Raw genomic sequence first — 22,977 nt, 5'->3', positions numbered from 1 at the left:
TTTTTTTTCCTTCAAATTTTAGCTACCAAAAAAAAAAAAAAAATGAAGAACGAGAAGAGGTTAGGTACTTCGTATTTTTTTTTGGATGCTTTTGTTTTGTATAGCTCAATAGCTGTATTACATGCATCATTCTTTACCCTCAGATTATTATCTTATCTAACAGACCAACTTGTCTAATTTAGTGACCCTTTTACCTATGTTTTAGTTACTTTATTTATTTTATTGGTTAATGATGATGCATCCTTGAACTAATATCTGTTGCCAAGACATTAACACCTTAATCACTTCTTTGTCTTACTAAAATCAAACAGAGAGTGAGTGATAGATCAAGTGGTTGGAGCTTCCCTCCCCATTCTAGGAGCTCCTGGGATCAATTCTCACCCCCGCCTCTGTGGCTCTCTAACCACTAAAAAAAAATAAAAAAAAAAATATCAAAAACATAACTACCACTACTGAAAAAAAAAAAAAAAAAAATTACACATCTTCAACAGATCGTACAAGGCAGTACAAAGCAAACTCCGAAAACTTGATTAAAATACTAAACTATTTTAACAGAAGACAATCTCAATTAGACTTGTATATATAGTTGTATACTATCTTACCAACCTTTTAAGTACATATATATTAAATCATTGATTAATGAGTAATGTACTAATGTTAATTAACAATGGTATTAGAGAATTAAATTATACGTTAAAAATCTAAATTTGTTGGCCTACATTATCAAATTGATTTATGCATAACATGGAACATACAATAACTCACCATTTGGACTAATAAGATTAAAGGGTTTTAATTAGCTAGGGTATAGCATAAAAATTGTTGAATTTCGAAGTGGCTTTGTGTCTTAGTTAGGTGCCTCAAATTTTCTTATTATGTGGGTACGATTTTTGTTGGGACCAAATTTAATTCATTCGTAGGGTTTGTACCACAAGCTAGCTATTCAATTGGATGCAATTTGGTTGTTCCTTCGTCATCATCAAATTAATTAATTTTTGTATCCCATGATCCATGAATATGCCTAATGAAGCTATTACAAGGAAGTAAATGAAGTGGCGTCCACAAATGATGTTACGGGTCGTTACTTTTTTTTTTTTAATATCATACGTGTTGTGAAATTATACTAAGGCGGATTAATTGATTGATTTGAGTTATGGGTTTGGTTTGTAGGAAACATTAATGTTTAGAAATGGGACATATATATATGAGAAAAAAAAAAGTGAAAAATGATGAACGACAAATATACAAGGGTCAATCGACATAAAAGATTTACATAGTAAAAAAATAGAGTGAAATAGAGGAGACATGCCACTCCGCCTCCTCATACAAACTCAATATCTCTCTCAAAATCATTGGAGTTACCTTTTAGCTTGAATAATTAATTGAGTTTACATGGCAATCCAATTCGCACAATTCTAATTATGGCAAGCTAAATTGTTTTTTTTTTTGTATGTATTATAAGGAAACCCTAATTATATATCTTACAAAGAATAATGTTCAATTCGTTGTAGCGATCATGAGCCGACCTTGAAAATAGGAAATAATATATATAGGAATGAAAAAACATAAATTGAAAACGGGAAACATTAGGCGACTCCCTAAGATTCACCGGAAGACAATGAGATAGTTGTTTGCCTTTAATTTGAATCACCTCGTAACCATTTTTAATAGATTGAGAGATAGATGCATTATAAGTCACACTCATTTGTCATTCTTCCATGATTTTAAGACAAAATTAATAATATTGTAATAATTGAGTTCTAAAACATCAACCATATGTAAAACAATTAGTTAAAATAGACTAGCTAATTGTCATTTTCACCGCTTCACGATTATAATAGATTGATAATTTGATATAGACCCCATCATTGAAGAAAGTTTTAATTTTTAAAGCAAATAGATCTATGTGAAAGAGGGTATATTCAATTTGCACTTTGTTGAAAAGAAGCTATTTGATTCAATTGTTATATATGTATGTCAGTATATGTATGTTATACAAGTATATATTAAAATCTCTTTGTATGTAGATATTCGTCGCATGACTTATTATCTATTAATCAATCTTATTATAAAACAAAGAATTAAAAAAATCATGAAGTCATCCAACCAAATACATTAGAGTTGAGACCTACGTAGTGATGATCACCGTATAATCATTTGAGAAGAAGTCACTCTTCTCCACGTGCCTCTAATTCCTCTAAAGAATGACATAATATGATCAACCATAACTAATAAGCTGTATGTTTAGGCTATAGTTTCGCATAATAAATAATTGGGAAATTCTCTTTGATAACACTCAATTTCTTATATTTCTCTATGCTAAATTGGGGAAAAAATTATTATTTTTGGTAAACTTGAATTTTTGGTTACCAAAAAGAATAGCTATTTTAATTAAAATAGCTAACCATAGTTAGTTTATAGTAATTAAATAATATTTTTTTAAAAAAATCCTCCACCACCAGCCCAGCCACCCTTTTCTCCTCCCCTTCACTATCGGCGTTGTCGGCCCACCTTACCCTGCCGATGATTTGACTCCCTTGGTCAGCCAACCCTAGCCCAACACCAAGACCCACCCTCGATTTCCCCACTCCCTTCCCCCCCCCCCACGACGCCCTCCTTCCCTTCCTCCACCACGACCCTAAACCGAGGAAATGAAGTTTAATTTGCGCCCAATTTCTCACCCCCATCGGCGATTCCCCACCATTAATCGAAAACCTACAAATTCTCGAAGTCTGGTTAGTCGTTCACCATTGTTACAGAAATTCGAGGTTGTTAAGCTTTTGGTTAGTCGCCCTTAAGCTTCAATCGAATTCAAATTAGGGTTTTTCGACATGAAAGGCTTTTGGAGGGTCAAATTGGGGAGATTTCAAGCCAAATTCAGTGGATTTCGTTTGAGGTCGGAGGAGAGATTGATTAAGGATTTGAGGGGTTGTTTGGGGAGGCGGGGTACAGTGGTGGTTTAAGGTGAAGGAGAGGTGCGACAGGGGTAGGGGAGGCCGGCTCACGGTGAGGGAGGGGCTGGGCGGAGTCGCCAGCATGGGTGGGGGCGAGAGAGAGGTGGCTGGCTGCTGACGAGTGAAGGTGGTGATTGAGAAATGTGAGGAGGAAGAAAGAGGGGAGGATGAAGATGATGATCTTGATGATTGAGGGTATTTTAGGAATTTAATTATTTAAGTGTAATAAGTGGGAATATTTTAGGAATTTCAAGTTTTTTTATTTAAAATATATGCTAATCATGGTTAAAAATTAAATAAATTGTTTCATTAAGTTCACCATTGAAAAATTATAACTAATTAAAGTTTACCAAGAATATTAAGAATTTTTACAATTTACCATTGAGAAAAATAAAAATTATAGTGTTACCAAAGAGAATTTCCCTAAACAATTTAAATCCAGTTTTGTTAAGGAAGAACCACCAACTTCAACACTATTGTTGGCTACGGAATAATAGTCTAATTTGAGTAGTAGGACTATTCTACATTTGTTTCGAAACTGACCCGTTGTCATTTCTAATTATTGTAATTGCGTCCACATATAGAAAAAGTATATTTTATTTGGGTATAGGCATAAAGACACACAAGGACCACCCTACAAACCAAGACTACAAAGTATTGGATATGCATACTAACTACAGACAACCTACCTATGTCCTCAACACCATACTCCTCTAGGCACCATCATGGACTAATAAAATGTACGAGTATTATGTTTCTACGAGTGATTCTAAGATTTTAAACATATGCACTGGCAAATACACATAATGACTTAGCGATATAGGCGCTATCCTCCTTCGCTGCCTTTTAATTTATCCTGTAATATGTTTATTTTCTTATTTACTCTCATTAATGTTAATTACCTCTTTTTTAAAAAACTTAAGAATAGTGTACGAATATTTATACCCCTATAAACATTTGTTTACATATTTGCTCTCATCAATGATGTCAACAATTAAATTTGTGACATAAGATCAAACCGATATAGCTATCCGAATATAGCTAGCTGTAGCTTGCATTGCGCATGTTATCTGCCCTAATTAGAGAATAAACTTATTTAGTTATAAATGAAAATTAGCTTTACTTATGGTGTGATGAATAAGTATGACTAGTTGACTACATAATCCAATATAATGGTAGTTATTGTGCTCCCATAGAAACTACTTCCTCCGTTTTTATTTAGTTGCAACACACCCCTTTGGCACGCATTTTAAGGAAGATATTAGACTAGATAAACGGATAAATTAATTTACGAAATTTTAACACCTATAAGAAGAAAGGGCTAAGTTGCTACGGTTTAAATTTCATAGCTTAATTAACTCGTTTACCTAGTTTAATCACCTCATCGATAAGCGTGATAAAAGGTATATTGCAAGTATTTAAAAAAAAAACAGAGGAAGTACATATTAGCACATTAGTATATTAAATTACTATAGTCTATAGATAAGCAGATGCTAAATTTGGTTTTTCATATTATGTTGTACTCAACTTTCAAAGAGTTAGGAATGTTATTTGAGTGCATGCATTATTTTCAAAGGTATTTATGAAAGCATATTATTGTTTACTATTATCGTGCCCTTAGTTGGAATTCCTGAATTCGTCACTATACAGGTAGATAAATCATCGAAAACTTTCAAGGTCAGGTGTTGTGTAACAAGGTAATATGGTATGGAATACTGTTTAGGTTATATTTGAATCTTGAAATTCATAGGTCTCCTAATGCGTTTAATCTTCTATTTCGATCTCTTCGAAGATACAATGAATTGAACTGTAATATTGATATTTTGTCATTAGCAATTTGATTAATATAAACAAACCTCAATGTTTATCCAACTTTAAATGTTTGTGTCATTTAAAAAATCTTGTGACTATTATTTTATACGAGCTAGTTTATTACACCAAATGCAAACAAAACATAGGACAATTAAGTCATGATTTCCCAGCTGTGCTGCATGCCAATTTGGCAGATTTAAGTAGAGAATTTACTTTTTTTTTTTTTTTTTTTTTTTTTTTTGCAAGAAATTGACAATTAAGGCAACGAGGATCGTCAAGCTTAATATATACTACCTTCGTTTTTTTTTAATTGACATGTTTTGACTTTAACACTATTCATACACTTTTCTTTGATTGTGTTTTGTGATTTATACGTAATGAAAAATATGGTCATGTGAAGTCTTGTTAGATTCGTCACGGTATATATTTTTAGAATATTAATTTTTTATAATTTTTGCTTATCCATAGTTAAAGATGTTAACGATTGAATTTGTGTATTGACAAACGCGACTAAAGAAACGTATCAACTAAAAAGAATTGGAGGGAGTAATTAATATTATAAAATTAAACAAATATCCAATAAAATTGGAGAATTAATTAATCTGATTTGGCTTTGTCTGCCCTAAATTTGGTATCTTATTCGTCAGCAATTAGCAAATAAAATGATAAAAAAAAAAAAAAAAAAAACTGTAAACTGTCATAATCATATTATCCCACGTACGTGTTTTGTCTATACTCAGATCTTTGAATGCATGCTGCATAGGTTAGTAAACCAAACCATTAACATGTTGAGCTAACAAAAGATTGTGTCTTAGATTTATGTAAGACTCAAATACATAGTCTTAACTATATATTAAGTATGTGGTTTGGTATTATATGAAATTGTACTCGATCAATTGACTCAAGTCGTTGTTTGGTTGAACTAGGACAAAGTTAAATTTTACATACAACATCTCGATCGATCTATTTTATTTGTCTAACTAAGAAGTTCCAAATAAACCTATGCATTTGCATACATTAAATTTGAGAATGATGAGATTATTGTGTAAATATTAAATAATGAATTAAAAAACGAAAAAGAAATTGGGTGAGTCGTCGGACCCACGGTAAGTATAATATATTTAACATTAATAATTTAATATATGGCATTAATAATTTAATATCTGACATTAGATTATTAATGTCAGACATATTGAATTCACGGTGAGTCTGGTCACACACAAAATGTTTTCATTAAAAAATGAGTGAAATATCCCAAACATATTATTTTAATTATCTTACATATGATTATGATCTAGTTGCTTGACTTAATATAGATTAAGGTACTTCCAGTGAAGTGAGTAAGTGAGTAGCTTTCAATCTTTCATGCATGCACGAATTAATGTTATTTCTGAAATAAAATTGATTAGACAAATCATGAGAATCGAAAAAGACAACAACAAATAACCTACCTTGAATCAACTTATTTATTTTAAATTATTTTTACATTTTTTAATTAGAGAAGCAATTTGTTTAATTGATAAAACTAACTACTCAACAATATTTAATCGGAAGAAAAGTCAAAATAAGCGCCGCGGCGAATTGATCAAGAATATTACTACATATAATTGTTTTATAATTCCATGTTGGATTTTTTAACTTTGAATTAATTAAAACATTAAATATATCAATAAGGATAAAAATATAAATATACATTTTTAATACACATTTTTAAAGATATACTTGGTAGCACACTATTTTTAAGAATTATCTTATACTTTTTATAAGGTAAGGATAAGGAAGGATAGGGAAATAATGAAACGGTTTCATAATCATGTTAATCATATTGTGTGCATCAAATGTGCGTGATGTGCCTTATTTCAGAATTTCAATTTGCATTTACATATTTGTATGACTTTTAACATGGCATAATAATTTAAGAAGATATTTTGAAATAATTATATCTCACTCCAATAGCCAATAGTTACTCTATCAACTGTAATAATTAAGTAGAAGTTTCGACATAAAATTTGTTTCAATATTTCCCACTTTGTTTAATTTGGAAAACCTTTTCATTTGGTGCTAAAAAGAAGTGGTTCTTGTAGTTGTTAGATTTGTTGTAATCAAATACCAAAACAAATAGCAATTAAAGGTTTAGAATTGGAAAATAACTAATTTTATAAATAGCAGAAAATAAATGAGAGTTAATAAATAATAATGGGTCCAATTTCATCAATCAAGCATTGAAATGAACTTAGCTTGAAAGGTAAGCAAGTGATGGGTACGTACAACTCCGCATAGCTTACCTCATTCGATCTTTAATTTGTAATTTTCATTTTCCCTTTTTAATTTCTTCGTTTGTGGGTCTTACAAAAATGACCGTTTAATAAATTGATGTGTTTGTTTTTATTTTATGATACAAAATTAATTGATGTATTAGTAGAGTTATAAAGACTTGAGAAGACGTTTCAAAGTTCCCAAATGAGATCAGAAGTTCTATGAAATAATTGGATGGTTGGTGTTTGGTACAAACTAAGCTAAAAAAGCTTCGTGTAAATTCTAATGTTAGCAATCTTAGCATGACAAAAGCTTTTTGTCCAACTTGTGCCATATCTAACCCTTTTGAAATTATTGCATCATTTTGATGAGCATTTTTCTAATTAATGAAAATATTATTAGCTATATTCGAGTTCAACTTTACTAACTAGATTAGAAAGAATTTTTTATTATAATAAAGGATTATATCGTGTATATTAGAATAAGTGTAAGACAGGATCAACCAAATTAAGGTAGAATAAAAACAAGCTAGCGGTTTTGAGCCGTTTTCAATGTTCGTTTGAAGTAAAAATTTATGGTATAGTTACAATTTTCTCAAACATTAAACCGGCCAAAAGTTATTTTCACATGAAACACATATTCAAACAATTATTAGTTTATCACTACTTAAACAGATTGTCAATTTTATCAAATAAGTACTAATTCACCCATTAAAACTACGAAGTAAGAGAACTTATAATTAAGTTGTGAATACAAGACGAACAATTATCGACACATATAAAGCACACATCGTGTACCCTCGGCGCCTATAATTTACTAATTTAGGCACGCTATAGGGCTATAGGAGACTCATGATGAGGTCTAGCCAACAACAACAAAACAATCCTTTGGTAACATAGGTTACAAATCATAGTGATAATTGATTAAAACAAGACGTAAGAAGTTGTAACCAAGTAAAAAACTTGTGACAATTCAATTCACCAAATTATAAACTGCATAAATAAATCATAATGTTCAGAATCTTTTTCTTAGAGTCCCACAAAAACTTTCACCAATTCAGCAAGTTTTTCCATTTTTGGAAATTCTCTCTCATTTCTTTCTCACCTCCTTTACTTCAATTATTACTATCAATTTCTTTTCAGAATTGGGTGAACTTGAACCATAGAAAATAATTCAGAAAGAACAACAAGAACATAAAATTTAGAGAGAGAAAAAAAAAGTTTAAGCTTAAGAAATCATCAAAAATGGCGAGAGGAAAGATTCAGATTAAGAAAATAGAGAATCAAACTAATAGACAAGTTACTTATTCTAAGAGAAGAAATGGGCTTTTTAAGAAGGCTACTGAACTTGCTGTTCTTTGTGATGCTTCTGTTTCTATTATTATGATTTCTAGCTCTAATAAGCTTCATGAACAGCATAGCCCCGGAATCACGTATGTTTCTTGTTTCGATTTTTTTTTTTCGTGATTGTCCGGGGTTAATAGTCACGTTAATAGTGTAATTTTTTAAGTCTCTTTGAGACGATTAAATTAGTGTGGAGGTGGATGTATATGTATTAATTTATTTTAGGGTGTTGATTTGATTTTTTTTTTTTTTTTTTGATGTTTGCAGGCCCAAGCAGGTTTATGATAAGTATCAGAGGGATAGGGAGGTTGATCTTTGGGCCAAACAATATCAGGTCTGTTCAATTATTTTTTTCTAATTATATGCGATTTTCAAGATTAAATTTTTAGGTTTTTTGCTTTCATTTTTGTGCAAAATGGCTTGTGTTTGATTGGATTTTTGTGTAACAATAAAAATTTGAGTACTAATATTGAGTTTGGAATTAGGGTTTTGCTCAATATTTTGTGAAATGACTTTTGACTTTAAAAATCATCATTTTTAAAAGAAGAATTTTATTTGGTCTTGTAATCTTGTATCTTAAATCTTGATGAAATTTTACTAGTTTTTCAAAAATATATGTGCATAAAAGAACTGTTTGGAATTTAATCTATAAGGTGTACAGGCCATATCGATAATCTTAAGTTGTATCTTGCAGCTACAATCCAAACGGACTTTTTTTTAGCTCATTTAAAAGCTCCAAATGACCAAATTAGTAAAAAATAAAAATAAAAATAAAAAATAAAAATAAAATAAAAACTTTGGTTGTCCTTTGTTAGGTGCAAACAATTGTAAAGTGAAGATTTTGACATACTTAGGATAATTCTTGATAATTTGTTAAGTTTTTAACAAGGCTCCTTGTTTTTCCTTCATATAATTTATCATCAAACTTGGGTAGGTTTTTTGTATTAAGAGTTTCAAGGAGTGTGTATGAGACCCTTCTCTTAATAGAGAAACCTAAACTATAGAACAAAATAGGTAAAGAATGATCCAAATGGGAAACTGAATGATATTGATAATGACTTGGTTGTCGCCTTCCATGGATAAGTTGGATATGCCCATATCTTTTACAAGCAACAACCCATTGCTGAGGGCCATATTGTAGGTTTGAGCTACCGGGTATAGTTACTAGTCACAAGGAGGTAATACACTTATATAAGGCTCTAATAGACACCTTTACACTAGATATGTTTAGTCGTATAGAGCTTTAATTTTGTTGGCCTTATATTGACTACTAGTATTTCTTAAGGAAAAATCTCTGTTTAGTCTGTTTTTATAAACCTGTGATCTGACAGTGATTAGCCTGTCTTTGTATAGAAACAATGTACAAGTAGCAGAATATCCGATTTAATCAATTATGATTTGAAAGTCGAACTGATAATCCCTTTAGAGATCTTCTCTTTGACTTTGTTTAAGATAGACAAGTGGGGATGCAAGCCATCAATAAACCAAGATTGTATAGTTTCCTATACTCTTTCCGTCTTTTAAAATGTCTCAAGTTGTTACATTTCCTATTACAATAGAATTAATATGATAAATTTTCCAATTCGCCTCTACTTAATGACGATGATCCAATTTTTTATTAAGTTCTTTTGTATTAAATAAATGAACATGTTATACTACTGATCGTAAGGGGTTGGAACAGTGTGCCAATTATTTTTTGAGGGATTAATGGAGTATGTCTTTAGTAAATTTTCTACTAAAAAATCGTTTATATATCGAAGTAAGATCATGATCAGTAAAGGAAGCTTCTTTGATTTGCTCTTATTTATTAGTCCCTCAATCTAAATTGCTTTCGATTTTTGTACTTAAGTGATGAACTCTAAGTTGAAGGATCAACAGTTCTACTTAAACGCAATTTCAAAGATAAAAAGCACTATAAGACCAACTTGATACTTTAATTTGCAGTTATCTCTTTAGAATTATGAGCTTGATCAGGTTATATGTATGTGCAGAAAATGCAAAAACAGCTGCAGGAGCTGAATGAGATAAATAGGGGGCTTCAAAAGGATATCAGGTGACGATTATTTTGGTTGCACGTTGAAGTTTAACTATATCCTAATCTTATAGAATTTATGAATTGTATTATTCTGGTTTCATTGATTTTGTTTCAACTGTGGGTTAATAATGTTGGCAGGCGAAGAATGGGAGATTGTTTGGAGGATTTGGCTATTGATGAATTGCGCTGTCTTGAAGATGAGATGGTGAATGCTGTGAAGGTCATTCGTGAACGCAAGGTCTAAACTCTCATACTCCATATATTCAGCTAAACAATATACGCTTTTCTGTCTATTCTACCATGTTATACAAAATGTTGTCTTGTAGAGATCATTTGAATTTCTGATTTTACGAGTTGAAATGAGCATCAGTGATCAGTTTGAAAACTGTGATCAGAATATGGTTTTAAATGGGCTTCTGCATCAGTTTAGTAGGACAAATATGTATAGTAGTTGAACTGAGAAAATCAGGGTAGTTTATATTTTAGAATAGTTTGTTCACCTCTTCTTCTGATTTAAGTACATTGTAGATTCATAATGTGAGTTATTCATTAAATGAATTTGCGATTTTGTTAATTGACAGACTAAGAAGATTGACAATAATATTGACACTTCGAAGAAAAAGGTCAGTCCGATTTTTATGATTTCATTTCATTCTTAAAATTTGGTTAATGTTCTTATCCTTGTCTGCCTATGTATTTAACTTCGGATTATTTCTTCTTTTTTTGCATTACGTACTAGGTGCGAAATTCTCAAGAAATACACAGGAGCCTCCTCCAAGAATTTGTAAGCATATCACACTATAATCTACCTTATACACCCTTAATGATTTTTTGCTTTAAGTGTATTAGGATTTGACTGCAGAAGTTTAAGTCATTCTCTGTTGAAACAAATTGTGATCAACTGCATTTTCCTGCTTTTGGATGGCTATAAGAAAACTACCTAAACGTCCAGAAGTTCTACTTGGTTACTCATGAATTTTTGTTTTGACAGGATATTCCGAAGGAGGAATCACAGTATGGATTGGTTGATAATGGGGAGTACAATCATGTGCTTGGATATAACGATGACAATCGTATACTTGCTTTGCGATTGCAGCCGTGTCAGCCTAATCTTCATGCTGGTGCAGGGTCAGGATCATGTGTTACAACTTACACATTGCTTTGAAGCTTTAAGTATCACCAGTCTCATGTATGAGTTCATGACAACTTCAGATTATTAGCTAGTTTGTGTTTGTACTCTGTAGTATTTAATGAATCAGCAAGTCTAATATTTGCAGCGTAACTTGTGTGTTGTTGTGAAGCTAAAACTAATGGCAGAACTTGAGTTGTTTCGTTGCTTGAATCATTGTAAGAAACTGATGGTACTTTATTGAAATGTTATCTAGATACAGTGAATGTTTGTGGATGACTTGTTAAAGTTGTTTATATTGTTGAGGAGTGATATGTTGAGTTGAGAGAGAATGTCAAGAGCTTAAGGACTGACATGTTATGCATCTCGCTTCTCTCGGTATGCCTCTATATATAAATGTATTCAATAAAGATGACATTGGATTGTGTCCTAGCACAAAGCCATGTTATCACATCATTTGGAAATGACATTCCACGACTCATGGCATGGCGTGATGACGATGACAAAATGACTTGAAATATTTAAGAATTTTTTTAGCCTTTTTTATAATCGAAATTACAGTTGCCATTGATAAAAGTCTCTAACTCACAAAATTGCTCCAATCAAAAGTTAATCAACTTTGCTATGTACTTGTATAGTTGTATCTATATATAAAAAAAAATGTTAATCATTCATCGGTCATCAACCAAGATGACAAACTGTAAAAAAAAAAAAAAAAAAAAAAAAAAAAAAAAAAAAGACAAATATGATGGTAGCAAATATAGGACATGTTTTGGGCCTGACCCAGGTACGGCCCAACTATTAAAAAACTAGCAGAAAGGATAATAGTATCCTTCTATGGTATCAAGTTCATTTCTTCTAAACAAGTCCTTCATAGTTCATATTCCTATTATGAATTTTATATAAATTTGTCATCAATATATTTGCTATAAAATATAAATACATGGAGAAAAGCATAATTTTAAAATTCCTTGTAACTTTTTACTTTATAAAAAGTATATATAACAATAACTTGATTGATGAAGGGGTGGTTTTCAGCTTGGGGAAGCATACTTTAGTTCAAATTTGCAGGCTTTCAAACTCACTTGGGAGGAACTCTAGGGTCTTGGCCGCTTTAGTCATAACTCATAACAAAGAGTTAAGGTTATCCCCAAAATTCCCCTCAAACAACTCATTGTTTTTCTTTCCAAAATGAAATTTCATGTGCAAAATCTGAGGGGCCCTTCTTAGCTCATAGCAGCATACTTTCAGACTTACTTGGGAGGAAAATTCTTAGTTGCTCTACTCAAAGCAAAGAGTTAGGGTTATCCCCAAGATACCCTCACACAACTCATTGATTTTTTTTTTTTTTGAGAAACATTGATTCTTGTTTCAATAAACATAATATGCGCATTGTTACATATAAGAATTTAAAAAAGAATAAATTCAAATTTTTCACAATTCAATGTTGTGGTAATAATTCGAATGAAGAAGTTTAGTATTTCTCTATTAAAAAAAAAAGTTTAATATTTCTCATAATTCAATGATGCTCTAACATTATGGGAATATTCTTCACTTTGAAATCCTATATAGATGTAATACAAAATTTTCAAATCACTCGATATGCACTTGAATAAGTGAATGAGATTTGTGGGTGGAGCGGTTTTAGAGTACTTACTAGGAAGTCTCGTGCCACGCACGGTTTTACTAATAAATTATAACGAATTTTTAATTTAATAATAATTTACAAAAAGAAAAATACTTCTTTTTTTTTTTTTTAACTAACATAAAATAACTTAGCTTGAAATTAAAATTGTATCTCTACCAAAGATGTTAAGCTTATTAATAAGTTAGACTTTCTAAAAAAATTTGAAAGACATTTAGTGACTATGAGGTTGTATATACAAAAATAAAAAAAATTAGTTTATTACCCATAAGATATATTAATATTAGAAGATACTAAAAATCTTATATTACTATTATAATCTATAAAGTCAATAAAAGGAAAATAGAAAGAAAAATAAGTGAGAATATATTTTATGGAAATGATTTTGGAGGGAAAAAACAGCACTTCGGATTGATTGGAGCTTAACTAAACTAAACTGAACTGATTGGAGTTGAACTGAACTGAACTGATTGTGCTGAACTGAACTAAACTGAAATTAAGCTGAAGTGAACAGGCCCTAAGAAGTTACACGTATCATTTCTGGTATCTGTTTTAGTATTATAATTATAATATATATTGGTATATAGATTGATTTATTGATATATTGATTTTTTTTCTTTTGATATAATCATTTAATTTATATACAAGTAATAAAAGACAATATTTGTACAATTGACATAAATTGAATTACGTGACGGTGCATTAACTGTTTACAAAGATTTTAGAAGTTAGATTATTTATTTCAATTTTGCATTTGAGGCGAACTGCTTTAACTAACAAAAGTTCCTTTTTGATAAAGAGTGAAACATACCGTTAAACCTCTATTACGTGCCTTCAAAGTTTCATAACAAAAATCTTTTCAGATAATAAAATCAAAATTACTTCACAACCTTTTCGTCCCATCTGATATATAAACACTTGAAAACTATAACACTCCGCCCTCACCTGTCATAAAACAGTAAAAATCGTAATCTCACCTGACATATAACAGCTAAGACAGTAACACTCCGTCTCCACATAATCAATTCCGATATCAACCAAAAAATCATCATTGATATCGAAGATCTTTTAAGAGATGTTCCAAACCAAAAAATCAACCAAATTGATCACACAAAATCATCACCACCTCATCATCTCCATATTTATTCTCTAATCAAACCATTACACTAACAGTACATGAACCAAACTTCAGAGTAGAGTATTATTATTGGTGTTTACTTCATCTTCCTCAATTTTCTCAATTCCGTTAAACTCAGTAACTAAATTCCGTGATAAACACAAACTTTTTTTTTTTTTTTTTTTTTCTCTCTCCTCTTACCGAAACCTCCCGCCTGCTGTCTCAATCTTTTTCTCTCTCTAAAAAAAATTGGGGTTTTTTGCATTTTCTCTCTCCTCAAACCTCCATTAAACCCCGCCAAATTAAAACCTCCATTGAAGGAGGAGGAGAAGAGTGAGAGAAATGGGAGCTCTTGCTCTTCCTTCGCCTTGGATTCCTGAAGATGACCTTAGGCTTAAGAATGCAATCGAGGTACCACTTTTTTCCAATTTCCCTTTTTCTTTTATTATTGAAATTGATGTTCTACTTTTTGTTTGTTGGATTTGATTGTTTATTTGGGAATTTGATGAATTTTCTGTATTTGGGTCTTTTAATTTTTTTTGTAATTGAGGGTTTGATGCATTTTTTATTACTTTGTATGATTTTGGTTTTTGGGTGTGTGATTGGGATTATGATTCTTGATTTTGTGTTCTTTATTTGGGTAATTTGAGTTTCGAATTGATTGTCGTTTCCAATTGATTCGAGTTTATGATTCTAATTTTTGGTGGTGATCACAAAGATTTGATTTTGGGTGGGAAATTAGGGTATTCGGAGTTGTAATTAGGGTTTAGGGTTTAAGGTATATGTGTAATTAGTAATTAAGAATGAATTGTTGCTGTTTGTTTGCGTAATTACGGCATGTTATGATTTTGTTTTTACCGATTATGTGAATGTTGGGTGTTTTGCATTTTTTTTAGGCTGGTGCTTCCTTGGAATCACTAGCGAAGGGTGCAGTGCAATTTTCGCGGAGATTTACTATTAAGGAATTGCAAGATAGGTGGCTTGGTCTTCTTTACGATCCTATTATATCGACGAGAGCTGCTGAACAAATGGTGGAGTTAGAACGCTCTTCATCGAATCTTGCTTCGAAATCTAACAGAGCTGATAATACGAAAGGAGCTAAAAATGCCCATGGGAAGAGGAGGGCTGAAAGTGTACGTAGATGTTATTATGCTATGAGGAAAAGAATATGCAATGAGCCTCATAACCAGGGTGATTTGGCTTTTCTCGTTGGAACTAGTGATAGTTGTTTTATGAATGGGGCTGAAGCTCCAGTCCCAGACGACATACTTGGAGATCCAATGGCTGGTCATTTTGGGCTGGGGGAATATGAACATGTTGATTTTGATGAGTTGCGTGATGAATTTCCTCAAGTCACGAGAGGTGGTGCTCCATCTTGTGGGGCTAGTGAATTTCCCACTCAGCAACATAATACATTTGAAGATCATATGGAGCATAACACTTTGCTACTGCATAATGCGTCTTCCAAAGAACTTCCTGGTCATAGTATGTTTGAAGGAAACAATATTCAAGTAAATCCTGATTGTAATCGTAAAGACATCATGTGTTCTGGTTTTGAAGGAAACACAACCTTTAATCAATCTATACCTGAGAGTGAAGCTCAATATCATTTGCAGTACACATCTCCACCCCCTGCAATGCCTGATTGGAAACCAATTGATGGCATGTCAGTGCCAGATATGCCTGATGATATAAGCATTAGGGGAAAAAGTATACACATAGGAGATCCTTTTGTTAATGATGATGCCGGAGGAACATCTGAGTATGGTGTTATGCACACAGATCCCGATTTGACAAATCAAATACCAGGCGATGACTTGGAAAATCCTGGAGGTTGCACTGAGGGCATTTTTGCAGACTTTGAATTCACAAGTGAAGAGGAGATGCATATCTTTGATGGAGGGAATCTTGATGTGTTAAATCTACTCTTGTTAGACTCCCCTAATGATGTTAATGAAGATGACAGATTGCCCAATGTGTTTGAAACGAAAGAGCCATCTGCTACAGACGTATATATTGATATCCCGAGTAATACAGGTTCTTTTGAAAAAAATGATGTTGATTCTCACATGGGTGACAGTAATTTTCAAAATAGTTCAGAAACTCAAATGCCTACACCAACTGCATATGTCAACTCTGAGTTCCCGGAATATTGTAATGGTGTTATTTGCTGCGTATTAAACACTGAGGATCCTGAAATTCCATGTAACGATCATATTGTTTTTCCTAGTAAGCTGCGGTCAGCATCTGCCAGTAGAAGAACTCAGAGTGAGGCTTATAACCTATCATTACATGGTAAGGATAGCACAGGCACTCAATCTAGTGGAAAAGGTCTAAGCACAATGAAGAGAGAACAGAAACGGTTTGGTGAATCACGTCAAGCTTCTCAGACACGAGGTCTTGATGTGGGACTTAATCGTGCTGTTAATGAGCCTGGGGTTAAATTTGAGACATCTAGGCCTGAAACGTTTAATGGCCCCAGGAGTTCTAGTAGTGGCCCTGGAGCTCCATGTCAAAGTAGTCAGGGAGTAAAGAACGAACCTTTAGAACTTCCATTGTCTAGACAGCCTGGCTGCAGTGTTGCTGAGAAATCAAGTCATCTCTCAGATGTGGGCCATATACACACTGCTGTCGGGGGAACTAGTCAGGATGGTCAGACATCACTGGCCCTTAAAAATCAGGAATCACACACACTGGGATCTGCGGATGGTATGGCTGCAGAACCTGGTGTAGATCCATTATTATCTGACCCTGAAGAGCTATTCTCCGAGAGTGATACTGACATTCCTTATTTTTCTGATGTTGAAGCAATGGTACTATTCAAATTCTGTTAGCAATGTATGGTATTGCTGTAAAGTTTTATTTTTCCCCATCATTTCCTCAAATCAATTGCTTTTTTGTGCCAGATACTTGATATGGACTTGGGTCCAGAAGATCAGGATTTTTTCTGCAGTAAAGAAGGTACAATGAATTAGCTTGGACCTTCTGTTTCTGCCAATGTTTTGTTTACATTCCTCCCCTAAATATTTAATTTTTATTGCCAACACTAGTCTTTAGTTGAAAACTCATCTATAATGGTGGGCACTTAATTATCTGTTCTATAGGTCAGCATGCTCTACTTTTTTTTTGGCACGACTGAGATTGTTGTTAAACATTTCCTTTTTAGGGCAGTCTTTTCATCCTTTAACATCACCTATATTTGAGTACTATTGACCTAAATCCGGCCTTTTGTGGTCCTCCCTTGGCCTTGTCTGTCTTTGGGTTGCAATTATAGAGCATTTAACTAAACCAAAAGATGCATATTTTGTTTTGAGGCATTTCAGCTTTCTGGGCAATCAGTATCATGCACATGATTTTTTGACAAGTGATTACTGATGTCACATTTGCAATGTACCTCCCTTTGCACCTGAAAATTTAATATCACTGTTACTGCTTGAAATCTGTGAGGAAATACCTTTTCCCCTTACCATGCCATTGCCATCTATGCTCTTTAAATTATATTCAATTTTATATAATTATTAATTTAATTTTCTGTCAAACAATAGTTTTTGTATTTATTTGTTTTATTGATTCTGTTTGTTTTCAGTTGCAAAATATCAGCATGAGGATGTGAAGAGGGCGATCATAAGGTTGGAGCAAAATGCACATTCATATATGCAGAGAGCCATTTCATCACATGGCGCAATTGCAATATTATATGGTCGGCACTCAAAGCATTACATTAAGAAACCTGAGGTACTTTGTTTGGCTTCTGGTTCTCATCCTTTTTGCTGCATCCTAGTTGACAATTGCCATCTTTTTTGCTGCATCTACTTGACTTGTGACCCTCATACCTTGCTTGAATTGTAGGTCTTGCTTGGAAGAGCAACAGGGGATGTTATGGTTGACATTGACTTGGGCAGAGAAGGGCGTGCAAATAAGATATCAAGGCGACAGGTGAGATATCCTGTAAACTCATGTTGTTGAAGATACTTATCCTTATGGCAATATGTTGTATATCAACCATGGCTTTTTTTTAAAAAAATTTTATTTTCCGCTTTTTCTTTTGAGCTGATTACATATTTTCATTTGTTGTTATCGATAATGCTTTTGTCTATAGAGCAAAAATGGTATACTACCAATGTTAAATTTAGTTGCTTTTAACTTAATCTGTTAGCGTTGAAGAGGTTTAGTAGTCTATTTATTCAAGCTTTGGTCTCTTCCATGGATTTTCTTTTCTGAATGGTTGCTGTACCTAGGGCTTTGCAGTCCTCTGTTTTCTTCTTTGGGTTGGAGTGGCGGGGGTGGGAGGAAGTTCGTGTGCTGCTATAGAGTATAGATTTGTAGCTTGTTGGCCTTGTCCACAATGCACAATTCCCTCTTAATTCCTTTAATTTATGATAACTGAATAGATTTATGCCGAGGAAGGTATATGAGGAGTGCAAACAAAATGGAATAGGCTAAATTTCATGATCAAAGCCTGTAAATCTACCATCTGCTGAACTGTTATTGCTGATTCTGAAACTTTTGCCAATCCTTGTTTTCAGTATTTTTTTTCACATTGGAAAATGTTGCTTGTCTGATCAAGCATCGTTTTTCTTTCTTATGCTCTTTCACGTATTCATCTCTGCACCTTGAGGACTTATGATGTGGCATTGTGGTTGTTGATTTGTTTATGACCCAGGCAATTATAAAGATGGACAAAGATGGAGCTTTTAATATAAAGAATACTGGAAAATGTTCAATCTTTGTAAATAGCAAGGAAGTCTTCCCAGGGCAAAGTCTTGGTCTGCACTCAAATTGCTTGATTGAGGTATTTAACTATACATTATTTTAAATGTGCGCTTGATTCTATTCCTTGTATCTGTAATGTGACTAATGTCTGCAGATGGCAGATGTACTTAACTAACCCAATCTTTTCCAAATCTTGTAATTCCCAAAATGGTAGCTGATTTGGGACTAGGATCAACCCAACTTAGATCGACCCAATTTCACTCGAATTTCCTTGATTCGACTGACCAAAACCGATCATGACCTGAATTTAGGTGACCCAAATTTAAAGCAAATCCGACCTCAATTTCGACTTGACCGAACATTTCATCTTACTTTGCTACTTTTAATTTTTGTTGCTTTATATACTTTTATTGCATTGTAAATCTTAGGAACCTTGATGTAGGGAAGTAATATATCTCTTGATGGAATTGAATGAAGTACACATCTTAGAATTTATGATGGTTTGGTACTTTGGTTGAATGACTCAGCAACTACATAGTCGTTTATGCCAGATACGCATTTTTGAATGATGTTGATATTGGGTGTAAATATAAAGCTTTGAACTAGAGGGAAAGTATGCATTTAGTCATCGTCAATAATAATGTTCTATTTAGTCAGCTACTTTATAAATGTAAAAATTGCAATCTGTAAAATTAGGTTCATTATGAATAACTAGTAACCTAAATTTTATAGCATAGAAGCACACAAATGTAATACGAAAAATCTGCAAAAGCATTGGATTATGTAACAATTCAGGTTTCTTTTAATGGTTAATCCAACTTAAAATACATCTGCAAAAATCTGATGTCTTATAAAGTATATTATAATTCAAAATGTCTTAGATATGGACTTGATATTTGCTGATACGGCTTCCCTTGAATCCTGATAATATTTAATCATCTTAATTCCGATCTACCCTTAATAGCACAGACTTGATTCAGAAAAAAACTTAATGTTGATGAGATGGAATAGTTACCCAAGTCAACATAGACGTGATGGACCTAACTTGATATAAACCCAATCTGACACCGATCCAACCCTTATGGTCGTGCCTGACCTGACCCAAAATATACAAACCTGAACTAGAATTGATCTGAACCTTGGGCAGTACGAACCCATTTCTGATTGACTGGAAACCAGCCATATGACCTATTGACCTGTAAAGGCAGGTCTAGCTATAAATTTCCATCAAAGATCTATCTCTCCCTGAAGAGAATTGGTTATATAGCATGTTTTTGGCAGCTAAACTAGCTCGTGGCATGTTTCTAATAGTTATGGTACATCCAGTACATGGGGGTTTCTGATTGTCTCAGTCTTTATAGGGCAAGTCATTCTACCAGGAAAGAGTTGTTGTTTCTGCAATCCCATTATGTGAAGTACTCTCTCTCTCTCACTCCCCTCGCAATTCCATGCACCCTATCGGCCTATCCTGATTCCCTTCTGCTTCCACTGTTATTGCAAAAAAAAAAGTCTATGAGAGAGGGTGGGGAAAAGCTGAGCTTTGGGTAGTTTGACAACTGTTTTTGGATAAGAACCAAGTCACCAACTTTCACACAGGGTGTAGTAAGCATAATTTGGCAGTTTCTGTCCTACATGGAGCACAAATAAGCAATGATATAGCAAGTGTGGGAGGAGAGTGACTGGAGCATGTACTGATGCAAGGAGGATGACAAGAGATGAAGTAAAGTGAAAAATAGCATATCATCATCATCAAACATGGGCAACAAAGATATGGAATAGTTTTAAATTACTCCATCTTCCTGTTTATATTTGATTATAATTTGTTTCATTTTCTGGGTGGTAATCAGACAGGCCCTAGGTACTATGAAAAGTCACTTCTATCTTCTGAGACGTAAAATAGACCGTCCTATGTATGTTGCACTAGCAGCAAGAGGTTATAGTTTCTTTTAGTAAATTTCTGTTCTGGTTCTGTTATTAACATTGAGTAATTTGCCCACTGACTGATTTGTTTGTGGGTGATGTTGTGTAACTTTTAATTGTGTCACCATAATTAAATATGCCCTCTGACTGGTATTGTTTTGAGATAGTTGGCCTCCTCTGTTTAATTGTTTTTGTTTCATTATTTGTTCATTTTAACAATGCAGTCAAGACTTACTGTAGCTGGTAGTGTTGTACAAGATGGTTACAAAATGCAAGCTTAACATACATTTTGGATTTATCTGCAGATTAGGGGAATGCCATTCATATTTGAGACAAGCCAGACTCGCGTAAAGCAATATTTGGATAATGCTGCCCGGAAACTTGAGGACAAGAAGGTGAATATCTAAAGAGTTTGATGACCACTGGAGGTGCTTGTTTTACTGCACTTTCTTGGTTTATATTTTTTACTTTAGCCTCTTAGGTCTTTGTATCTACCCTGCTGACTGCGTAGAGGATTAGGTGATGTTTAGAAGTAGGCCTGTAAATTGTATGCTTAACTTGAAATAGTAGGATAACTATCAAAAGTTATTGGTCTTCATTCAAATCCTTCATTTTTTGCTACTGCTGCCCACTTTCGAAGTGAAATTAGATTTATTGAATCACAATGGATTATCCTTCTTTGTATCTATAAACCAGAAGGCTAAAGAGCGCGATGTTGTTGTCTCGTTGTATTTGAACTCTATGGAAGTATGGATATAGTCTTGGTTCACTGTGATGCTACCTGTAGTTAAAACTATGAAGCTCTCTCTAGCATGGCATGATACTCACTCTGATAGTCAGAGATAGTAGAGATATTGTGGGGAGAAGATTGAAAACACGTTTTACCTTAATGAACTTTTGCGTACCAAACGTGACAAGTAAAGCCGTTGAGGTGATCTAACATTGTGAACTATCAGGGTAAATGTTAAACCTTAACCTGAAAATATTGGTCCGAGGACACTGAGATGACCAATCTAACATATGGGTCGATGGGTTGAAGAACAAGTGTAAGCTAGTCATTTTTTTAGCAGAAATCCTTGACTTCTGAATTTAAGCCCAAACTTGATCTCATGGAAAAATGAAACCTATTACGGAGTATTTTTTTTCTTTTAGCAAAATCCAACACTTTTTTTAATAAGTTAAAGGAAAATGATATTCATAGCTCTTAAAGCTATAAGGAGCTAAAAATGAAAAAAATTAAAATAAAATAAAATGAAAATATGTAGTATAACATTAATTATATTGATTTGCGTGTGATTTTGTCATGCATTTCTAAATTAATGTTCCATATCAATTTAGGAAATATATTAAGGGTAATGCATGCTAATTGCTAAATGTTGCCCTTAGGTGAGTGTGGTCTAAAAATAAGCATTTAATGTAATTTCTAATTTGATATTAATTTAGGAATGCATGATAAAATCACAAATTAGTGTAATTAATGTTATTTTTCATTTTTAACTCCTTATAAGTAGCCCTAAGGCTTATGTATAACATTTTTCATATATTAATCGCTTATTTGTAGTCATAAGGCTATATGTATCATTCATAAGTTAAATATTGAAGTATATAATACGGGTACTATAATGAAAAGTTTTCATGAATAGCATTCATTAAAATATTTTACCATTTAACAGTACGTTAACGGTTAACTAACAATTAAACAAATAGATTATCTCTAATAAAACCTCAAAATAAGAATCATAACCTGCGTCTAAAGTCTTAACCCAACAATTACTGACAAATGTAGTAAAGGAATTTAATCACAGTTTTTGGGTTAGTAAAACCTTGTAAATGTCAATGCATCAGATCTATAAGCAACTTTCAAAGTTCTCAATCCCTATGTTTTACCTGCACACAATAGTCAGTTCCATTACTATTTTTAATTTCACAACTTGACTTTATTATTTCATAATTATTCAACTTTAATTATTCTGTATTTCCTACTGCCTTACACTACCGACCACTACAGGTTTAACTTTTACTTCTATCCCCGTTCTTATTATTTGCAACAAAA

The 22,977-nt window shown here is 32.8% G+C and overlaps 2 protein-coding genes across 2 annotated transcripts; both read left to right on the top strand.

The window, feature by feature from the left end:
• Positions 1–8,045: 8,045 nt before the first annotated feature.
• LOC145585467 (floral homeotic protein DEFICIENS-like) lies at positions 8,046–11,611 on the top strand. The gene is made up of 7 exons (XM_081642168.1): positions 8,046–8,454; positions 8,633–8,699; positions 10,357–10,418; positions 10,539–10,638; positions 10,982–11,023; positions 11,140–11,184; positions 11,392–11,611. The coding sequence occupies exons 1-7, from the start codon at positions 8,267–8,269 to the stop codon at positions 11,563–11,565; spliced, it is 678 nt and encodes a 225-aa protein (XP_081498294.1). The 5' UTR covers positions 8,046–8,266; the 3' UTR covers positions 11,566–11,611.
• A 2,824-nt stretch (positions 11,612–14,435) lies between these two features.
• On the top strand, positions 14,436–21,528 carry LOC145585466 (uncharacterized). Its single transcript, XM_081642167.1, has 7 exons — positions 14,436–14,702; positions 15,188–17,104; positions 17,198–17,252; positions 17,878–18,026; positions 18,141–18,227; positions 18,955–19,083; positions 21,230–21,528. Exons 1-7 carry the CDS (start codon positions 14,634–14,636, stop codon positions 21,329–21,331), a joined length of 2,508 nt encoding a protein of 835 aa, XP_081498293.1. The 5' UTR covers positions 14,436–14,633; the 3' UTR covers positions 21,332–21,528.
• The last annotated feature ends 1,449 nt before the right edge of the window (positions 21,529–22,977 follow it).

Source organism: Chenopodium album, chromosome 16 (genome assembly GCF_948465745.1).
Source record: "Chenopodium album chromosome 16, dcCheAlbu1.1, whole genome shotgun sequence".
Taxonomy (NCBI): domain Eukaryota; kingdom Viridiplantae; phylum Streptophyta; class Magnoliopsida; order Caryophyllales; family Amaranthaceae; genus Chenopodium; species Chenopodium album.
This window is presented reverse-complemented; position numbering and strand designations above follow the sequence as displayed.

Coding starts and splice junctions, on each gene's coding strand:
- LOC145585466 (XM_081642167.1), top strand. CDS start 14,634: ATGGGAGCTCTTGCTCTTCCTTCGCCTTGGATTCCTGAAGATGACCTT. Junction 18,228..18,954: donor ATAAGATATCAAGGCGACAG/GTGAGATATCCT, acceptor TTTATGACCCAG/GCAATTATAAAGATGGACAA. Junction 19,084..21,229: donor ACTCAAATTGCTTGATTGAG/GTATTTAACTAT, acceptor ATTTATCTGCAG/ATTAGGGGAATGCCATTCAT.
- LOC145585467 (XM_081642168.1), top strand. CDS start 8,267: ATGGCGAGAGGAAAGATTCAGATTAAGAAAATAGAGAATCAAACTAAT. Junction 8,700..10,356: donor TTTGGGCCAAACAATATCAG/GTCTGTTCAATT, acceptor ATGTATGTGCAG/AAAATGCAAAAACAGCTGCA. Junction 11,024..11,139: donor TTGACACTTCGAAGAAAAAG/GTCAGTCCGATT, acceptor ATTACGTACTAG/GTGCGAAATTCTCAAGAAAT.